The sequence below is a fragment of the Anoplopoma fimbria genome, chromosome 3 (genome assembly GCF_027596085.1).
Source record: "Anoplopoma fimbria isolate UVic2021 breed Golden Eagle Sablefish chromosome 3, Afim_UVic_2022, whole genome shotgun sequence".
NCBI classification, from domain to species: Eukaryota; Metazoa; Chordata; class Actinopteri; order Perciformes; family Anoplopomatidae; genus Anoplopoma; species Anoplopoma fimbria.
In genome coordinates this window covers 20,433,310-20,454,124 of record NC_072451.1, presented here as the reverse complement: position 1 = coordinate 20,454,124, position 20,815 = coordinate 20,433,310, and the positions used below count along the sequence as shown (strand labels likewise).

The following is a 20,815-nucleotide window of genomic DNA, read 5'->3' as shown; positions in this document are numbered from 1 at the left end:
CTAAAGGGACCTACAGTAAGACGTTTAGCCCTTTTGCTGAAAGAAGAGACGGGTGACATGGGTGATTTATATGATGCCTGCTCACTGACAAAAACATCCACCGATAACCTCCCTTAAGCGACTACGTGATCTATTTTAACTGAGCTCTTGTAATATGACCTTAATCCATGTTCCCTTTAAATCAAAATATGTATGATTTATTCTCATAACAACACGTGTTTATGTCAGCAGACATTATACAGATATTGGATTCCTAATCAAACACTGATTACATGCTGTAGTCACAATTATTTAAATATCTAGTTGTTGCACACAATTTTTCCAAACTTCGCAAACTCATTTTGTCACCATGAATTCGTGGGTGATAGAGTTTAGGAGGAATACAGCTTTGCTCAATCCACCGTGAAATACTTTTGACACACAGACGGCAAACTGAGGCGCAGGGACCCCAGCCAGACTCCCCCTCACTGGGACGGGGCTGTGAACTTGGCATATAGAGTGGAGTCGAGTTGGGTAAAGTGAGGGGAAGGAAATGAGAAGGAGTTTACTTGTCAGCTTGTGTGTAATGACAAGACACAGCGTCAGCTTGCATGTTACTCTCTTTCCCTCAAGACGGCTTCAGCGGAATGAACAACAGACTCTGACAGGGCAGAAACAGATGGGAGGGAAATAAACCATCAATCACTCAAGGAGGACAGGGACGCTCACACCTGTCCTTGGATGCCAACAGATGACAGACAACATAGGTCATTTGCAGCATGTTGTGTTAACTTTCTTATGCAGGGGTGTGCAAAGAACAGACGGACTGGATTTTATCCACGCAAGAAGCAAGAAGAATGTTAGGTATTACTTGACAAAAGAAAGTAAAAAAGAAATGGATTCTGCCACAGTTATTTTGCTGCACGTTGAAAAGGTTACCATGCATGACTATGATATCTTTCATTGCTTCGAGGTAGGGGTACTTTAAGGTTATTAAACCCCGCAGGGGATGTAAACAGACGCCTTGGCCTCTGAGGTGTATTATATAAAGCAAATGTCTTGTTTATATCTCTTACACTTTACAGTGAAACCAACACCAAAGAAAGTAACAACATCATGGCTCAAAGACCTCTCTCACCCTCTTTGCAATGCAAGTAAGTGTGCACACAGACTGAACTCACAAGGCGGCAGGTGAGAATTCACTGCCCTGTTGGTGCCCAGTGGTGCATGATAAAAGTTATGATTAGTTAATGTGACTGCTAAATGATTAGGCTGTTTGGAGGGCATTGACAACTGCATGAATGTTCAGAAAGCCATAACAAACACTTGTATGTTTATGTGTTTGTGTCCTGGTTGAGCCTTTCTGTGGTTTGTCACCTTGTCGTGGTGGAGAAGCTTGTGTGTTCCTGAAATCCCGATAGCGACGCCGTCTGGAGCTATGCTCCTGGTAGGGTCGCCCATGGCGGAAATTCGACAGGGAGGTCTTTCACAAAAAGCAAGATCAACCAGCTCAACGGTTGAACAGGCGGAGGATGATGGCTGACTTTGAGGGAGAATCACGCCAAATGCTGCAACAGAAAAGGGCCCCAGTCGTCATGGACTCCATGCCACTGGATCCTGACCGAGATCTATCAACGACCGTGTGGTGGCTGTCCGTGAACCAGTCTCCCCACATTAAACAAAGTCACGCGCGCCTCGAGTGACTGCTGAAGATGATGGTTGACCCTGCAGTTTGAAAACCTACTGACTAGCAGGCGTCAAGAGTGGAATCATTTGAAGGTAAAGTGATATACAGCAGAGGGCTTAGCTCCTTTAAAGTTAGTGAAACAGAAGTTGGAGCGTCTTTAGCTTCTGTAGAGTGACGTCTTTCACAGTGAAACAGATTATTCGAGAAGCGTACAGTTACAAGAGGGATTTAAATCAAGTCTTTCATATTTGAGCGGAACACTTAAAAAGTGGGCGGGCTTAGAGTTTGGTGTAAAAACAGAGCCACGAAGGACTGTTGGCCACACACCAGACAACAACTTTAACTTAACCTTGGATTCTTTCTAATGGTCAGCTGTAAAAAGAAGTTGGATTGTATAAAAGTCTATGAAAAAATGACCCTACTTCTCACTAGATCTATTACCTCAGTAAACATTGTAAACATGAATTTAGTGTGTCAATCGCTAGTTTCAAGGCTTCTTCAATACAGCATGATATTCATTTAGTAAATTATGATCCCATTTAAAGTAAAACAGACGATAAAGCAGCGTATGGTTAAGAGTGTGGCTACATTGTGATTGACAGGACGCTGCCAGTGCATCGTCCAGTCTGAGAGTTGTCTGTGTTTTTATTGTATTTACAACTTTAACCCTTTCATAGTGTGTTTTGCAGTTCAGCAAAGTTGTTTGTAAAGTTTTGGTCGCCTAAAAATGTCTTGTTCAGCGTACAGTTGTACAAAGCTCCACCCTCTCATGTTACTTCTGGTTCCAAAAAAACAAGATGGCAGAAGCCCTAATGCGCACATATGAGAAGTTAACCTTCACAGCTTTCTGACTGAAATAGTTTATTTTAACCCAAGCCATGATATTTTCCGAAACCTAACCAGGTTGGAGGAGAAAATCTGACATGTACCTAAATTGCATTTTTCGAGGCTTCAAAACCTTAGCCCCCAAAACCAATGGGACACGTCACAGAGACTACGTCCACTACTTATGTACAGTCTAAGCTGCACCTACACACCTCCCTCACCTGCTGTTCGATTAGGAGGAGGACTAGGACGAAAAAAGGAAACCTTTGCCCATTTTCAACCAGCTCTGTTTCACTGCAGCACGGGCAGTACATGCAGATAAACTGACATATTCCAAATTTTGGGAGCTATATCATCATTATCAATATCATGTTAAATATAGTGATTGTGATTATTTTTATTATCCATTAATCTTCCAATGATTCTTTTAGAACTCATTTAATTGTTTGGTCATAATATAAACAATGGAGGAAATAAATTCTCATCAGTTTCTCAGAGCCCAAGCTGACGTCTTCAAAAATCAAACTTTTGTCTGACCAAACCCAAAATTCAAAGATATTCAATCTGCAATTATACAGGACAGAGAAAAACAGTATATCTTAGCATCTGAGAGGCTATAGTACCAGAGAATATACTCTGCATTTTTCCTAAAAAAAGATTTCAAACCAATAAGTGATTATGAGACCCCTTTCGATCGAGACATGATTATGGCAAAATGAATGAAGACAAAACAAAGTTGTTGATGCAAAAATGCACTTAAATGCATGGACGTCTTATTATTACGCTGTCATTAAAACAAGTCTCTTCTTGTGAGAGGTACAGTCTAGTTGAATAATGTGACCTGCATGGCCTTCTGTATTTGTTTTTTTATTTGGCACAGGGACAAGGTGAACTGTTAAAAATGGAGCACCACCTCCCCAAGTGAGAACACAATGTCCTGGGAAGCAGCAGGACTGTGTGCTGTGGCTACTGTCCAGTCACCTCACCAGTCTCCACTCACACATCGCACAGCCGGCCAGCTCTGGCTATACTTTCTCTTGGAAACTTGTTGGCTTAAATATGTGTGGCAGCGTTGAAACCTAACTCCCTGTGCTAATGTCTAAGATGTCTCTACTGTTCCTTCCCTCTCATGTTTCCTCTTGGCATATAAACATATTCTGCTGCTGTTTTGATTTGTCAATATAAGGTTATTAAAAATACCTTATGCTGATTCAATACATTGACTCCCCACATACATACATGCGTATTGCACGTCTGTTGAAAATGTGATGAATGTACATGTTATCAGGTCTAAACCTAATAATCCAAATGTTGAGAGATTTCATTGGATATGCATTGATGCCTTTTGAGATTGGACATGCTAAAATAAAAGAAATTATGCAAACTGTTATAAAACGTTATAAAGATGTTATACATGCTTTTATCTCGACCCGACTTGACTACTGTGAGACTCTTTATGTAGGTGTTAGCAGGCCCACCTTCACGCTTGCAGTTGGTCAAGAATCTCCCCATCACAGGATTAAATGACCACAGGCCCCTCGCTCTGACGTCTGTTGTCAATCCTTTGAGAGACTGGTGTTGACCCACCTGAAGGACATAGCAGGACCTCTGCTGGACTCCTTGCAGTTACCAGGCAAACATGTCAGTGTATGATGCAGTCAACACGGGACTGCAATACATCCTGCCACACCTCGAATCCCCACACGCAAGGATCCTGTTTGTGAACTTCAGCTCGGCGTTCAACACCTTTATCCCAGAGATACTCCGCTCCAAACTCACCCAGGATCACAAACGTACTGACAGGCAGGAGGAGCAGGTGAGGCTGTGGAAAATCACATCCAGCAGCGATACCATTAGCACGGCGACCCCCTAAGGGATGTCTGCTCTCTCGACTGGTCTTCATCCTTTAGAGTCTAAAGGATGAAGACCAGTTTAGACCAACCACTGCACCTCAGGAGACCCGCCGGTAAACTCTTGAAATGTGCCGACCACACAAGGGTTATCGGCCTTTATGGAATCCATCATTTCTCAGAACATCCATAGGGCTTCCTACATAGACACCATCAGGGAAAACTATAATAATCCAGTCTGTCTTCTGTAAATCCATCACTGTGTTGTTTGGATCAGCCAACAAACAGGACAGTAACAGACTAGAACAGACAATTAGAACTACAGAGAAAAACATTGGTGCCAGCCTGTCCTCCATCCAGGAAACATCACTGCAGACCCTTGACGCCCTGAACACAAACAGTTTGAACTTCTCCTCTCTGGGAAAGCGTTAAAGAACACTGTTCACCAAAAACAACCTGACACAAGAGCAGCTTCTTCGAAAAGGCCATCACTCTGATGGACACTTAACATCAGTCACTCACTGTCAATAACCCTCTAACAACAGAACATCCACTGCTGCCATTATAGATTATTATTCTACACTTTTTAATGTATAAATGTTTTAATATGTACATCATCTGTCGCTGTCAATTTAAATACTGTACATAATCATCCAGTCGATGTATATTAATTCCTACTCAGAATACATCTTAGCTTTTTAACTCACCATGAGAGTTGCCTTTGTTTATTACCGTCTTTGTGTTTTTACTGTTTTGTGTTAATGGTTTCGCTATATATCTGATTGTACATAATTCTGCTCAGTGTCTTATGAATACATTTGGAACTGTATGCTCTTGTTCCAATTAACTCACCGACTCAGCTTTTATTTTGAACAGTAGGTGGCAATGTCCATCTGTTTAAAGGATGGACAGCGAGACTCCAGAGCTCAAAAGTCAGATTTAAAATGATACTCCACACAGAACCTTTTGAGTTTGAAACACCTCACCACTTGACTTGCAAGCAGAAATAAAATAAAAAAGTGTCTCCAGCATAATGCATGCGTCTGCTCACGAGCTAGAAGGGGATAGTGTGTGAGCGTTAAGACAGCAGCAGTGCTTTTAGCCATATTAGCATACACATGTAGCACACAAGATGACTTTGGGGCAGGAGTGGCACTCATTGTTTTTGTTGTATGTACAGTTAGGCCTGTACTTGAAGAAGATGTTCCCAGATGCACTATAATTATCCGTGTGGAAATGTAAGAAGCGTTTTACATTGAGGATCTCAAAGGATATTTAAGGTTAGTGACAGAATGCAATAAACGCTTAGTCACATACTAGTAGATCTACAACAGTAAATGTCAGTGCGGATCTCCTGAATGCCAAGAGAGGAATGGAAACAAGAGAGGGCGCCCGTCGGCTTGTCTCTGAAGCGTAATGTCTGACGGCAGTAGGATACGTGTATTTAGATGTGTAATGTTTATTTATTAAGAGGCAGATTTTGCTCAGCATAAATAAGCATTCTACAGTGTGAAACAGGTAAAGTGAGACTGGGCCATATCTAGTTGTTTTGAAGGGATGAATATAACTGGAACAGAGGTGAATATCAGCAGAGAAGCTCTCTTGCATTGATCTTGAAAGGTTTTTAGTCGGTTGCTTTTTTCACCACTTGCAATGTCACCATTGTATTAATACACCAATGCTACTTCACAGTAACAGTGCAAAAATCATTAGATGGCAGCTAAACACTACTATAACTGGTCATTGCTCTACCGTTAGAGCTCATTGTCCCTTCACAGCAGATTCTCTAGACTCTGCACTCATAAACACCATCAACTCCTTATCTCATGTTTTATCCTATGCTGCTATCCATAACATAGTAAAACACACATGCATCACAATTAACTGTCTCATCTTTCCTTCAAATACTGAGCACCACATTGCTGCTGGAAGGATTACCCACCATATGTTGAGCTAACTAATTAAATTAAATGTAACATTTAGGTGGAGGATAACGAGGGAAAAGTGAGTGCAAAGGTAAGCAGATAATGCACAACAAAATATATTTAAAGACAACACAAACAAGGCTTAATATACAGATATTTTAAAAAGTGCTTAGAAAAAACTGAACTGTATAAAGTAATATTATAAAGAAATAAATATCAATTAAATCAAAATAACTTGCTATAATGTAAATATAGTTTAGCTGTCAAATAAACCAAAGTAGGCACAAATATGTACTATTTATGGTTGTTAAAGTCTATCTCAATGACATTTGGAAAGCATGCATCAGTGCATGTTCGCTTGTTTGTTGTCTGAGGTTAAAATAATTATAATAATTACAACGCTATGATTAGTGAGGAAAGTCATTTCCATCGGTCGCCAGCATTGTACCTGAAGATGAGAGCCCATCGACATGAAATATGATGCTACAACACAAAAGCACAATGCCTCTGCTGCATGCTGTTGTGTTTAACAGAACGCGTGAGCTGGATCTTTCCCACGGAATTCAAAGTCCTGTCGTTCCACAGTGACATTGTGGTAAAACAGTGGTATTCAATGCCAACCCTGCATCATAGCATCTTCCAAGGACACTAAAAACAACATCAATGAGAATAAACAGAGCAAATAAATTCATGGCAAGGATATTGCCATCTCTAGATTTATTTTTAATAACTTTATGTTATATCAACCTCATTTCATTCACCTGCAAAGCGTCACCTTTAATATACATATGTCTCTACTGGTAATCACTTTTCGGAATGATCATCCTCCTGTCTTATAGGACATTCCTACAAGGACAGTCAGATTATCAAGTGAGGGAGGTTTTAAGATGTTGCAGCTGTTGCCTTCCCCTTCTCCTGCCGTCTAAAATTGTCGACAGGATCTATTGTATTAGTAACTGGTCAGGATTTCTGTTTAAAGTCCATCGAGAAGAAATCACACAACTTTTCATTGCTGGTAACAGTGAATCATCTGATGCTTACTATTTTTAAACGATCATATTATTCCTACAGGAATCGTATGCAGGAGTAAGCAAATCAAAGAAAGTCTTCACACTAGCTTTTTTTCCGTATTCTCTAAGTAGGAAACGTGACATTGCCGGATTTTAGCGATAGAATATAATTATTATTATTATATTCCTTTATTGATATTTATTTATTAAACCTTTATTAAACCTTTATTAAACCTTACTATCCCCAAAGGTGGAAAACTGTCTTTCAACCGCCTTTGTCGTTCATTAAAACACACACACACATTAAAACACACACACACACACACACACACACACACACACACACACACACACACACACACACACACACACACACACACACACATATTTTTAGCACATAAAACACACAATACAAAGTGAAGTGTAAAATATTCAAAGCCATACTAAATCAACAACCACCCTTACTATGAGATTAATTGTTTAATCATGTTCCTTTTAAGAAAAATGTGATTTTTCTTCAGAAAACAAATTTGTGTCATTCAACAAGTCAAACAGCCTTGTATATACCTGAATGGCAAGTGAAGTGGACTCTCCGTGCCTCCTCCTGTAGCAGAGTAAATCACACAGTCTGCTCCAGAGGTAGGAGGCCACCAGACACATGCTGTTCACGAGCCAAGTGTCCCATCCGGTGACAAAGTTCTCCGCGGCTTTAACTTTACTTTTCATCCTACTCCTGTAGCCTTGCTTCCCCTATCTTTAACTACAAAGGAGCTCTTGGAGCTTAGGGAGAAGAGTTTCAATAGGAGAGTAAGAAGCGATGACAAACCGCCCAAACAGCACTACCCTCTACAGCCTCTGTTAATTCAGTCAGCACTCCACTCCCATCAGCACTTAGGGTCAAATGACGGGCAGTTTGTCCTCATTATAAAAGTGTGACAGGTGCCAGCTAAGGGTGTCGAGCTCACTCAGAGACCCGCACCCTCACCCTCTCACATCATCTAATCCATCCATCTTCACTACAAAGAAGCACTTTTATTCTTCTCTCAGAAAATATCTGAATGAATGAGACACTCCACCGACAGCAAAGTGTTTCTTCAACACAGTACTGACATTGAAAAGGGAGAGAATTAAAATAGGGGGTTTAGTCTCCCTGTCAACACAAACACTTGGATGTAGTGTAAACAAATACCCTGTGCTATTGAATTACTGTACCCAATGACTATCGCAATAGGAGCTTTTTAACCCTGAAGTGTTGTGTAAATATTAAAATAACATTATTAAATGCCAGTCAGAATTAACAATTAATCCAATGACAATTTTATGAATAAGGGATCTCTCAGGACTTTTAAACTCAACCACAGAATCTCTGTATTGTGCAACAACGACCCTTTGGCTGTGAAAGCCACATGGCCACAAATCCAAGAAGGCATCATCTGGCTGAGAGAAGCCAATCACAGCTATGTACAGCATGTCTGGAAATCTCCCCGGCCTCCTCTGGCTTCGCCATCGGCTCTGCTAAATGCAATAATGAACTTACTTCTGGATGGGGCTCTCGCTGCTCAAATGAATCTCTCGGCTGCTATGAAGAGGGGGGTTACTCACAATGTCTCAGTTTGCTTGATAGTATACGACTTACGTTACAACTGCAGCAAATGTGGTTAGTGGAATCCCAGACTAAATGTGTTACGTTATTTTTGGCACTCCGATAGAATTGAAATTTTGGGAGCAGCTGTGGCTCAGGGGTTTGAGCGGGTTGTTCTTTAACCACAAGGTTGGTGGTTCAATCCCATTCTCTTCCTGTAAGCATGTTGATGTGAACCCTACTGAACCCTAAGTTACTTCACAGGCGCTACACTGCAGACCACTGTTCCTAATGCTCAAGATAAGATTAATGCATAGGTCAAGTTTCATACCTACATGTGATTATTGTCATTAAACTTAATATTATAGTTCTAAATATCGCCTTAGATATTTTGTACTTGTTTACTGTGCTTTGTAGCCATTCAACATCTTGGTGTCATGTTTAACCACTTTAAACTGTGGTAAATATTATGTTGCTTGTTTTCAACCAAAACAACACACAAAATATTATTCTTTACATAATGAGAATAACAGCAGTGTAGTTTCTGCTGAAAGGAATAGTGTTTGGGGAGTAGAACAGTGAATGCACCATTCAATGTTACTGCATTCCTGTTGTGACTTATACCACTCTCTGCTGGTGCTCCTGCAGACTCAAAAGGCTGATTTAAAAAAGACAAAATATATCAATACCTCCTTGACATAACCTGAAAATCTTTCATATGAGCTTCATACCTCTGATTTAAACTCTCCCAGAAGCAAGTGCATGGTTTTCACTTTCTCTAATTAGGGGAAGGAGGCCAGCTTGGTCAGGTTTCAGCTGTTGGCACAATGATGAACTGACTGCAGTTTGGCCATTCTCCCTGAGGGGGACACTTGGCTGCCAGCCATCTCCTTCAGAGCTCTCTCACTCTTCGCGGCCTGGTTGACCTCTCTGTTGGCCGGGTATTTTATCTGAGAGGAGAGAAAGACTGAAAGGCTGCAGTGAAGTACCGTAAGTTAGTAAGAAAATAGCAGCTCCAAATCAGTTCAGTTTGTGTTTTTTATCTGCTACAATTGCATAAACGCTTAAAGTGCCATAACATTGAAAGTCTGTAACCTTTGTAGTATGGACAGCCTTAAGGTCTTGCATTCATTAAGTATAGCCAGCTGATGTAAAGCTATAACCCATGTTAAATCCTAAGTGACCATTGAAACAATACAAGGTTGGTTGGGGCTGATGAGCAGGCCTCAGATGGTCCATGCTTAGGATGATAGAGTTTGTAAATAAAGTTAATGGTAAATCAAATTAAAATGCAAATGAAGCTGCTGGTTGCTAGAGTTGTGTATGGCTCTTTTCAAACTGTGGTGGTATTTCATAATGTAATTGTGTTTTAATTAATCTATCTATGGAATGTTTAATGCCATTATTTATACACCCCTTTGAAATGAATTGTTTAATGACATTAGATTGCTCAATTAACTATGGACCAGCTTTGCTGTGTGGTAGTCTAATTTGATTAGCGTTACATGTATAATGTAGGAATATGCATAATATAAGCACAAAACTGACACTTGTGTCTTGAATCTACATTTTTTACACAGAAAGATGAGGTAATAAAGGAGCATCCTTAATATGAGCCTTATCATTTCAACCAATATTACAAAACATATTTCTAATAATTAACGTCAGCGTTAACCAGCTGACACGTGGTCAGCATGTGCCCACTTTACCAAAATGGTGAACTAATCCAGTTTTGCCAATACATAGCCTAAATACAATCCGCTAATTGCTTTAAATGTTAACGATTTTTGTAAGGTGTTTTATTTATATCCGTCCGTATTTCTCAATAAATATCAATACAAAATGTAATATGAAAATGACCGATTAATGAATACAGTGGTGAGACTTTTATTTTGAAATACAAACGACGGAACTTGGAGAGGTTCAAAAGTCTCATGCGCTTCCGCGTTGTCAGAATTGCGAAGTCCGATAGACGAGTTTCACATTTAAAAATACTACTCTGCAGTAAAGGTACGTTAATACAGATTCTAGACATCCCTCTGGCGTTAAGCGTATGAATAAGGTTTCTCTCCTTAACCTCTGATTGATATTAACGTGGTGTTGTGGATAACATATATCGTAAACGTCACAGGATATACTAGTTTAACTAACACATAGCTAGCTTGCTAACGTTAGCTCTTATGGTTGAGATAAGGAGCTGATACTCCTCTGACTGTGGCAGCGAACTTTGATCCCTGATTAGAGTTTTTTTTTTTTTTTCTTTTTAGACTCTAAAGCGAAAGCTAAAAGAAAACAAATGAAATCACAGGATTTTTGCTCCCGTTCATTGAATTCTCTGTTTCTCAAGAATATTCGGTTTTGTTTGCTTTGTTTTGTTTTGACAGGGGCATCCACGCTCAACCAGGCAGTAAAACAAAGGCAGGGCAGTGGTGTAATGTCAGCTGACGCCCGCCTGCTGCTGAGCTGCTGACTGTCACCTCCATCATCACCTCCATCATCACCTCCATCATCACCATCATGTCTCTGGGCGACAACCCTCACCTGCTGCTTGGCAGGATCCGCTTCCTTAACAGGTGCATTGAGTGTTTCAAGAGGAGCGAGGCGGTGCCAGAGTGTCTGTGTTATGTCCCCAAAGAGGTGTGCTACAAGATCTGCAAGGATTCATCTTCCTCCTCCTCAGCCTCCACCGGAGCATCTGCAGGAGGCTCCAACGTGGGGAAAACGCTCGTCCCCGTCTTTGAGAGTCCACACCAGATTCCACACAATAAGAAATTAGCCAAGTACAACATAGAACCAAAGAAAGGGACTTGTATCCGGACAACAGGGGAGGAATACTGCAACAGCCAGGGCCTGTGGGTCAAAATCAATAAGGTAAGATTCTCTCTCCTTGCCGGGTTACACTCACTGAACCAGAGCCATTAAACTGCTGCAACTGATATAAATCTGCTGTAAGAGCAGTCAGAACTACTCTACTTTACAAATTGCATTACATTGTATTTACATACCGTACCTATCGGTGTGTGGAATATGTATTGATATACATTTCTTTCCTCTTTACATCACATTTTGTTATCCGTTCCCATGCTATTTAAAAGCCGGCAATAGTTGAAGTAATAGCAGGAATATTTGTTTTCTTGCTTCAAACATGCTTTGGCAAAGCTGTTTTTAAATTGTAGGAGATGTCATAGACTTTTTCTATCTTTCTTTGAAATAATACTGTTCAATCAGAAGGCAACAAGGTCCAGTGTTAGAATCCAGCTCAACTGACTTGAGTCTTTTTGTGCCGGTTTTTAAATCCTGGTTTGTATAATAGCTGAAGGGGATTGATTTCAAAATAAAAATGCAGGACCAAGATAGCAACATGAAAAATATGAGTAGTTTTTAAGTTAAAGTCCACATTATAGCTAATTTTCAGTGTCACACTTTAGCAAAATATACAGTTTATTTTACATGACTTCCACAATACATAGTTAAAACTATGGGGTTATATCACACTTAAATCACCATTTTGTTAAATGGACCGGTGACTTTGTGAACGGGTCCTGCACGACCCAACTTGTCCTCTTAGGCTAGGATGTTTTGTTTCTTTTATTACCTGTCACTTAAGTTTAGATGATTTTAAATGCGGTGGGAAAACACACGTTGATATAACGATCCATGTCTGCGTCCAGGAGCAACTGGAGGAGCACCGTCCGGCCCAGGAGCTGGAGGAAGGCTGGATCCTGGTGTGTAAACACACAGAGGGAGGCGACAGGCTGGTGCCGGTGGAATCACCGGAGACCATCAGCAGACAACAACAGCTCTTCGGCTACGACCACAAGCCCTGCAACCGTTGGGAGCAGGTGGTGAGTGTGGAGAACGCACTTTACATGGGCTCCAAACCCAAAATCGCTGAGTGTGATGACGCTGCCGTCCAGAAGCTAAGGTGAGCATGTTTGTGATGAATCAGATTAGAAAGTCAAGACTTTTTGTTTGTGTTTAGACAGAGCAGATGGTCAAATTAAGCTGTTGTTACCCTTCAAATATTCAAGGTATGTTCCTCCCACCTGGGCATATGAATGTGACGAGGACTTGGTGCATTACTTCTATGACCACATCGGGAAAGAGGATGAGAACCTGGGCAGTGTGAAGCAGTGCGTGACCAGTATTGATGTTTCCTCGTGTTCGGTGAGTCACATGCACTCAGGTATTTGTATTTCTTTGTTTTTCCTGTTCAAAACTGTCCAGACAGTCAGTCCTTATATGGAGTCTGAAAAATCTGAAATCTGCAGCTGTGCACATTTTATAGCCATTAGAATTAAATTGTATGAGTATTGAAGGCAAGCAAACATTCTGTCTGTTTATCATCTACTTTTTTACCTCGATAATATAACAGATAAAATGTATTTGATTCAATTCAATTGATTGTTGCATTGAGTGTAATAACAAGTAATTCAGTGAAGGGTTTAACACATTGAGTTACCTTGATATTTGCTGACAGGAGGATCCCAGTGGAGGGGCGAGCTGTCTGACAGATGGCGACACTGAAACTTACTGGGAGAGCGACGGCATGCAGGGACAACACTGGATCCGCCTGCACATGAGGAAAGGCACTGTGGTCAAGTAAGGAAGCTGCTGAGCAACAAAGTGACCAAAAAAGGGCCAACTGTAGTGTGTGTGTTTTATTTTTTTTTAGGTTATTCAGTGTAATCTAAACCCTGAACTTGATGTATTTAATATTTTTGTTACTAATTTCTCGATGTCAGCTACATATTATACACATATTTCTATTATAGTATCTCTGCCACAGAGGGGTTGTCTGTCTGTTTATCGGTTCGTAAGCAGGATTAAGGAAAAAATACTGGCCTGGTTTTCATGAAACTTGGTGAAAGGGTGTAGCATGGGACAAGGAAGAACACATTTAATCTTGAAACTTAATCATATCACGGAGCGGATACACCCATTATTGTTCACTTTGTTAACGTTTCGAGATAGGGCATTTGGCCTTGGCGGAAGTCTGCGCTCTATGTTGTATTTCAATTTTGTAATATGGTAGTTATTGACTGCATGTACTTTTACGATGCAATGTGTAAGACTTTGACCTTGGTGTGGGTAGACACTCAAGGTTTAAGGATCAGTTATTGTCATTCTGCAACAGAGGGTTGCACAATGAAATGCAGTTATGGCCTAGTCCATTCATGCTACACAAGAAAATCATGACAAAACAGAACAAAGACAGTTGTGCAATCATGTAGTGCATTTTTTTGAATTTCCATCAGGAGGAATGTAAACAGCAGCAACAAAAACACTAAGGTTATTTTTATGTACAGATATTATGGCCAGCATCTTAACATAAAGAATTCGACATCAGGGAAACATTTTCCATCAACGTTGACTATGTTTGAGCACCAAGCATCATTGATGTAAAGACAGAGTTCACCTTCTCCCGTCTTACTGAAGTCCTGCGCTCTGTCCTGTGCTAAATTGTAGACATGTAAACATGTCTTTCTCATATATAATGTGCTTCTCTTTGCTCTCTAGTAAGCTGATATTGACAGTGGACTCTACAGACGACAACTACATGCCCAAACGAGTCACAGTTTATGGAGGAGAGGGAGACAACCTGAAGAAGCTGAGTGATGTCACCTTAGACGAGTGAGTCCTTATTATTATTATTATTATTATTATTATTATTATTATTATTAATACTAGTAGTAGTATTGTTATTGTTGATTTCATTAACATTATTATCATTATTAAATGCAGTAGATAAATTGGGGAAATATAATTAAAGGAAAATATAATTTTAGGAACCTCCCAATTATTACAGCAGACAAAATCTGATCAGTTTAATAGAAGACCAATATCCACCTGATATATTGGTTCAGCCCCATTTAAAAAATATATGCTCTGCTGAATAATGTTAATCTATTTTCTCTTGATGAAAGCAGAAATATAAAAGACTAATTTGTAATTATGAAGGGTTTGTGCCTGCCACACTGAGCCATTTACATATTTCATAGTCTGTTTGACTGCAGTTGGTTTGAACCACCTCTGCTCTTTTTTTGCCTCTAGCAACCTGATTGGAGAAGTATGTGTGCTGGAGGACATGACGTCCCACCTGCCTGTGATTGAGGTCCGGATTGAGGAATGTAGAGGTATGGCTTTTTAGCATGTTTCCATGGTAATTGAACCAGATATTTCTTTGATTTTACACGCTTCAATACACTTTATTATGTGTTTGTCTGCAAAAGCTTCTGTAGTGTCTTAATGTGCGTGAAACAACGTTCTTGGCTCTACAGATGAGGGCATAGATGTCCGGATCCGAGGTTTGAAGATCAAGTCATCATGTGAAAGAGACCTGGGTCTGAACGCGGATGTTTTCCAGTCCACTAACTTGGTGCGTTACCCCCGTCTGCAGGGCAACACGCCTGACGTCCTGTACCGCAGAGCACTAGTTATCCAGAGGTAATGTTAATCTTACTGCCACAGCTCTTACAGTCATAGAAAATATCATGGAGTAAAATATTTATCACCAAACTGTGGTATTTTTTGTGACAACCAGACAAAGTCCATGTCCAGAGTGTTTTAGAACTTCTGTCTCGCTCTCCGCAGGTTCATTTGTCTCCTGGACAGTGTGCTCCCACACTTGGTGCCAGCATGGGACTACAGTCTGGGTACCTTCAACCAGATCAAAGTGAGTCATTGTAGAGTTTTTAAAATATACAAGACTGACACTGAATAACAATTAGGCAATTAACTCCAAACTGATGATCTTACCAGATTTATAGTAAATAAACAAAAGGTAACACCATTTGTTACTTTTATTAAAGGGCAGTGAAACACTGTTTTTTAAAGGGCTCAGAGACTGAAAATATAATTTTTACTGGAAATCATGGACCACAGTTCCAAACAGTTACGGTATAAAGTATAGTAAAAACAGCATTCTATCAGTACTCTGGTGTACACAATAAAGAAACAAATAGGTTTTAAAAAATGTAAAATGGTGACAAAGCCAATTAAATACAGTAGTATTAGGTAGTGGATAAGTTATATAAATATGTTAGTTTTTGAGAAAATGCTAGACAAATATATTGCTCACTAATATTTAATACCTTCCCACTGACACTAGCTGAAACATAAAGGGTATTTTTAAAAGCATCTCTACTTTAAAACTTGAGAAACAAACTTCTAAGGCCTCCAAAATGACTTTCTTTGGCGCCCTCTAGAGCATAAAGCAGTTCCTGCTGCTGTCCAAACGGCGCTCAGCCCTCATCACACAGTGCCTGAAGGACTCAGAGACCAGTAAGCCAAACTTCATGCCCCGGCTGTACATCAACAGACGTCTGGCCATGGAGCACAGAGACAACCCCTCTCTGGACCCCAGCTGCAAGAACGCTGTTTTCAATCAGGTATACGACACTTTGTGCATCATGCCACCTCCTCCTTCTGTTTGTATAAATACATCTCGTCACATCGGAGTGTTGGGGGATTCTCATGAGTCCGTTTTCATCAATTTGTCTGTCTTACTCTGTGCTGCGTTATGGGTGCTGTTGCCATTGCTTTATGGTTTTTATTTTTCTCCCTGCAGGTGTATGAAGGCCTCAAGCCGTCTGACAAGTTTGAGAAGACTTTGGATTACAGGTGTGCAGGCTTCTCAGGCTCATTTGACATTTTCTTGCCTGAGTATTACTGAAACTGGAGGGCATTCAAATCTAAATTAACCATCTTTCCTCTCGGTTTGTCAGATGGCCTGCCCGGTATGACCAGTGGTGGGAATGTAAGTTCATTGCAGAGGGAATCATTGACCAGGGAGGTGGATTTCGGGACAGCCTGGCTGACATGTCTGAGGAGCTGTGCCCGAGCTCAGCTGAGTGTCCCATGCCTCTGCCATTCTTCAGCCGTACGTCCAACCAGGTAATCACTCACCATCACTGCCTGCATTTTTTTGACTGTAGATTTGACTGGACAGTGTTCTCATTGGCTATGCCTTTTTTTTTTTGTGGTCTCTCAGGGCTCCTTGGAGGCCAGAGATTACTACGTCCCCAACCCGTCCTGTAAAGAGTTCCAAAAGTATGAGTGGATCGGTCAGCTCATGGGTGCCGCTCTCAGAGGGAAAGACTTCTTGGTGAGTGATGCCCATTCTCCACGTATTGCTGGTCCTTAACAACGCTTCAAAGAAAGAATAGGTGGATGTAGAGGCTTGATTCTCTGGCTTCTCTTTCTGTGTCTAATCCTGTAGGTCTTGGCTCTGCCCGGGTTGGTGTGGAAGCAGCTAACTGGGGAGGCTGTCAGCTGGAATAAAGATTTCCCAGCTGTAGACTCTGTTCTGGTGAGGAAGGCCATTCAAACCATAACACCTGCTTAACACGCGATACAGCATACATTTTAGGCTCTGCAGACTTAGTTTCATGTATGTACAGCAGACATGAAACATTCTTTGGTAGAAGAATTGTCATGATCAATATTTAATGTTTTTGGTACTTTTTTTTATGATAATGCATGGTTACCAAGATCCTTATCTGCTGCACAGTTTGTAGTTTACTTAAATGACCAATACATCTCATTGAATTGCAATTTAATCATTTAAAATTACACAAATGGCCTTTTTACTGCATACCACACCGTCTTGTATCATTCCCATTTATGCATTCAAATTGAAAAAAAAAAACATTTCTTACTTCTGGTGTGGCCACTAGTCCTTTCATTGTCTCAAGTTAAATGTGGATGTGTGTTCAGGTGAATCTGCTGGAGGCCATGGAGAACTTGGACCAGGAGACCTATGAGTTTAGGTTTGGTGAGGAGCTGGTCTACACCACCCTGCTGAGCGACGGCCAGATGGTGGAGCTCATCCCCGGTGGCAGTAATATGGCTGTTCGCTACGAGGACCGCAGCGAGTTCGTCCGTCTGGTGCAGAAGGCTCGGCTAGAGGAGAGCAAGCAGCAGGTGGGACCTACTGCCTTCCTATACATTGTTTCTACAAGTCGGGTTTTCATTTATTCTTAAGTATAAACTCATCCAATAATGGAGTAGGTGTGTTTAGAGCAGCTAAATCCTTGAATTGTGTGCGTGTGCGTCATTGTTTGTATGCGTATTACAGATTGCAGCCATGCAGGCAGGGCTGCTGAAGGTGGTTCCTCAGGCGGTGCTCGACCTGCTCACCTGGCAGGAAGTGGAAAAGAAAGTGTGTGGAGACCCCGAGATCACCGTGGAGGCCCTGAAACGACTCAGTGAGTGTCCAGCTTAGAATTTATCTTTCACAATAAAATTTCTGCATTGATTGAAAAGATGACACTATGTTTGTTTTAGCCGTGCTAGCAGTCCATCACTTTGGTCCTATGACTGAAATGAAAAGTTGCCCTGATATCCATGGTGACCAGATAATGAATCCTTAAGTCAAAAAAAACAAGCCAAAAAATGTCCTAACTACTGTAATTGATCCTTTAAGAAGGCGCCTGGCTATTAACTAAGTTAAGGAAAAGAGTATAGAGGTGCAAGTCCATTTAATGCCTTATAAGTTAAGAGAAGAACTTTAAAATCGCCTGCCTGAATGGGCAGCCAATGTAATGATGCCAGGACAGGAGTCGTCTTCCATTAAATATTGTACTAAAGACTCATTAATGTTTTTTTCTATCTCCCGACCAGCTCGTTTTGAGGAAATGGAACAAAGTGACGGCAAAGTGCAATATCTTTGGGAAGCACTGACAAGCTTCACCAATGGTGAGTTCACGGTTTACACATGCTCTGTCAACATTTGACGGAGAATGGGCATTTGTTATGCTGAAAATACACACCTCTGCTTACTGGAAAATTGAGCAACATTTATGGTAAACACTGATTTTTGAATTTTGAATTTTGCTTTCAGAGGACCGCAGCAGGTTTCTGAGGTTCGTAACCGGTCGAAGTCGTCTCCCTGCACCTATCTACGTCTTTCCTGACAAAATAGGGTGAGTGCAAGTACATATAAGTATTACAGGAAAATGCTGTTTGCTAGCGTAATGCTTACAACAGAACATGATGCTATTCCTTTTTTTTTCGGTTTCCTGATTCAGCTTGGAAACGACTGATGCACTTCCACGGTCCTCCACATGTTCCAGCACTCTTTATTTACCCAACTACCCAAGGTATACCAATATTCTGTGTTTTGTACATGTAGGATGTGTGACAATTGTGTTAAAGATGTACTGTATTGTTTTTATGGTGCAATACCAAGACACCTCCAAGTCTGAGGCCATGGTTCTCTTCCGGAAAACGGTGGATTGCACCCTCTGGGTTGGGAGTGAGTCACTGCCCCAAGCGAGGGAGTTCAAGTATCTCAGGATCTTATTCACGAGTGAGGGTAAAATGGAGCGGGAGATGGACAGGCGGTTCGGTGCAGCGTCAGCAGTGATGCGGGCGTTGTACCGGACCGTTTTGGTGAAGAAGGAGCTGAGCCGAAAGGCAAAGCTCTCGATTTACCAGTCCATCTACGTTCCAACCCTCACCTATGGTCATGAGCTTTGGGTAGTGACCGAAAGAATGAGATCGCGAATACAAGCGGCCGAAATGAGCTTCCTTCGTAGGGTGGCTGGGCTCAGCCTTAGAGATAGGGTGAGGAGCTCAGACATCCGGAGGGAGCTCGGAGTAGAGCCGCTGCTCCTTTGCGTCGAAAGGGGCCAGCTGTGGTGGCTCGGGCATCTGATCAGGATGCCTCCTGGACGCCTCCCTTTAGAGGTTTTCCAGGCACGTCCAACTGGTAAGAGGCCCCGGGGTAGACCCAGAACATGCTGGAGAGATTATATATCTCGTCTGGCCTGGGAACGCCTCGGGGTTCCCCAGGAGGAGCTGGAAAGTGTTGCTGGGGAGAAGGACGTCTGGAGGACCCTCCTTAGCTTGCTGCCCCCGCGACCCGGCCCCGGATAAGCGGAAGGAAATGGATGGATGGATGGATGGATGGAATACCAAGACACAATACATACCAGTTGCTTTCATAGTCCATCCTACACTTAATTAAATTCATTTAATGCTTTGAGCTCTCATTAACTTTTTTGAAAAACAGTTTTTTATTGACATTAATATTACATGAATAGCCTCCAATCCTTTCCTATCCTCTTGTTCATTTTGTCCTGCAGTGCTAAAGTCTGTGAGGAGAAGCTGCGTTATGCTGCTTACAACTGCGTGGCCATCGACACTGACATGAGCCCCTGGGAGGAGTGATCTCGCTGCTGCTTCAATGAACACTTTACAAATCACTTTTCAATAGAGAGAAATCTTGTCATGTGTATCACCATATCTAGATAACATTTAATCATAGCTGTACATAATAAATAACTGGAAATATAGAAATGACTGTTTTTTTGTTTTTTTTAATTATTATTTTTAATCTTCTGAATGAAACATTAAATGAAGGAATGTATTTAAATTCGTGTTACATGTTGTGGCAGGTTTGTCAATATTAATGGGACATCATAAGTAAATGTGTGACTTTTCTTCATCGGTAATAAAATAGGAAACCGCATTCATCCACCAATGTGACCGCTTATCCTATTCAGGGTTGCTGGGGGGCCTGATTGCCTCAGTTGACATTGGGCAAAGTTGCCAGACTATTACAGGTCTGACACATAGATACAGACAAACATTCACGCTCATATTCACGGGCAATATAGAGTTCTCGATCAACCCAAGCTGCATGTCTTTGGACTGTAGGAGGAAGCTGGAGAATCTGGAGTAAACTTCAAACAGAGGGGCGTGTAATGTTTTTCTGATATTAAAAAATATATATTACAGAACAAATGAATGGATAATACAATACTAACAAAACAAATACATTTAATTAAAGTTGACCCCAAAAGTTCTGTCCTGACCTTGGAAATAGTAGATTTACGAAACGTCCTCTTACTAGCTTTTCACAGATAAACTAAAATAATCAAAAATGATATATATTAATATCGCTATGTTCATCTGCTGTATATATACATACTGTAGATATGCTTTTTATT

At 41.0% G+C, this 20,815-nt stretch overlaps 1 protein-coding gene across 2 annotated transcripts; it reads left to right on the top strand.

Annotated features, from left to right (window-relative positions):
• Positions 1–9,664: 9,664 nt before the first annotated feature.
• Positions 9,665–20,177, top strand: hectd3 (HECT domain containing 3). 2 transcript variants are annotated; one of them, XM_054626817.1, is made up of 20 exons: positions 9,665–9,848; positions 11,243–11,729; positions 12,530–12,783; positions 12,890–13,025; positions 13,339–13,460; positions 14,379–14,492; positions 14,913–14,995; positions 15,140–15,305; positions 15,453–15,534; positions 16,067–16,249; positions 16,429–16,481; positions 16,586–16,754; positions 16,852–16,965; positions 17,080–17,169; positions 17,577–17,783; positions 17,938–18,067; positions 18,483–18,557; positions 18,703–18,784; positions 18,890–18,961; positions 19,949–20,177. In XM_054626817.1, exons 2-20 carry the CDS (start codon positions 11,376–11,378, stop codon positions 20,031–20,033), a joined length of 2,571 nt encoding a protein of 856 aa, XP_054482792.1. In that variant the 5' UTR covers positions 9,665–9,848; positions 11,243–11,375; the 3' UTR covers positions 20,034–20,177. The 2 variants fall into 2 exon arrangements, with proteins under 2 accessions (XP_054482792.1, XP_054482795.1); XM_054626820.1 differs by lacking the exon at positions 9,665–9,848 and adding an exon at positions 10,781–10,868.
• Positions 20,178–20,815: the final 638 nt, after the last annotated feature.

Excerpts from the sequence above, each read along its gene's own strand:
- hectd3 (XM_054626817.1), top strand. The coding sequence starts at position 11,376 with ATGTCTCTGGGCGACAACCCTCACCTGCTGCTTGGCAGGATCCGCTTC. Across the intron at positions 16,250-16,428 it reads AGAACGCTGTTTTCAATCAG|GTGTATGAAGGCCTCAAGCC; the intron begins GTATACGACACT and ends TTCTCCCTGCAG. Across the intron at positions 16,966-17,079 it reads TCAGAGGGAAAGACTTCTTG|GTCTTGGCTCTGCCCGGGTT; the intron begins GTGAGTGATGCC and ends CTAATCCTGTAG.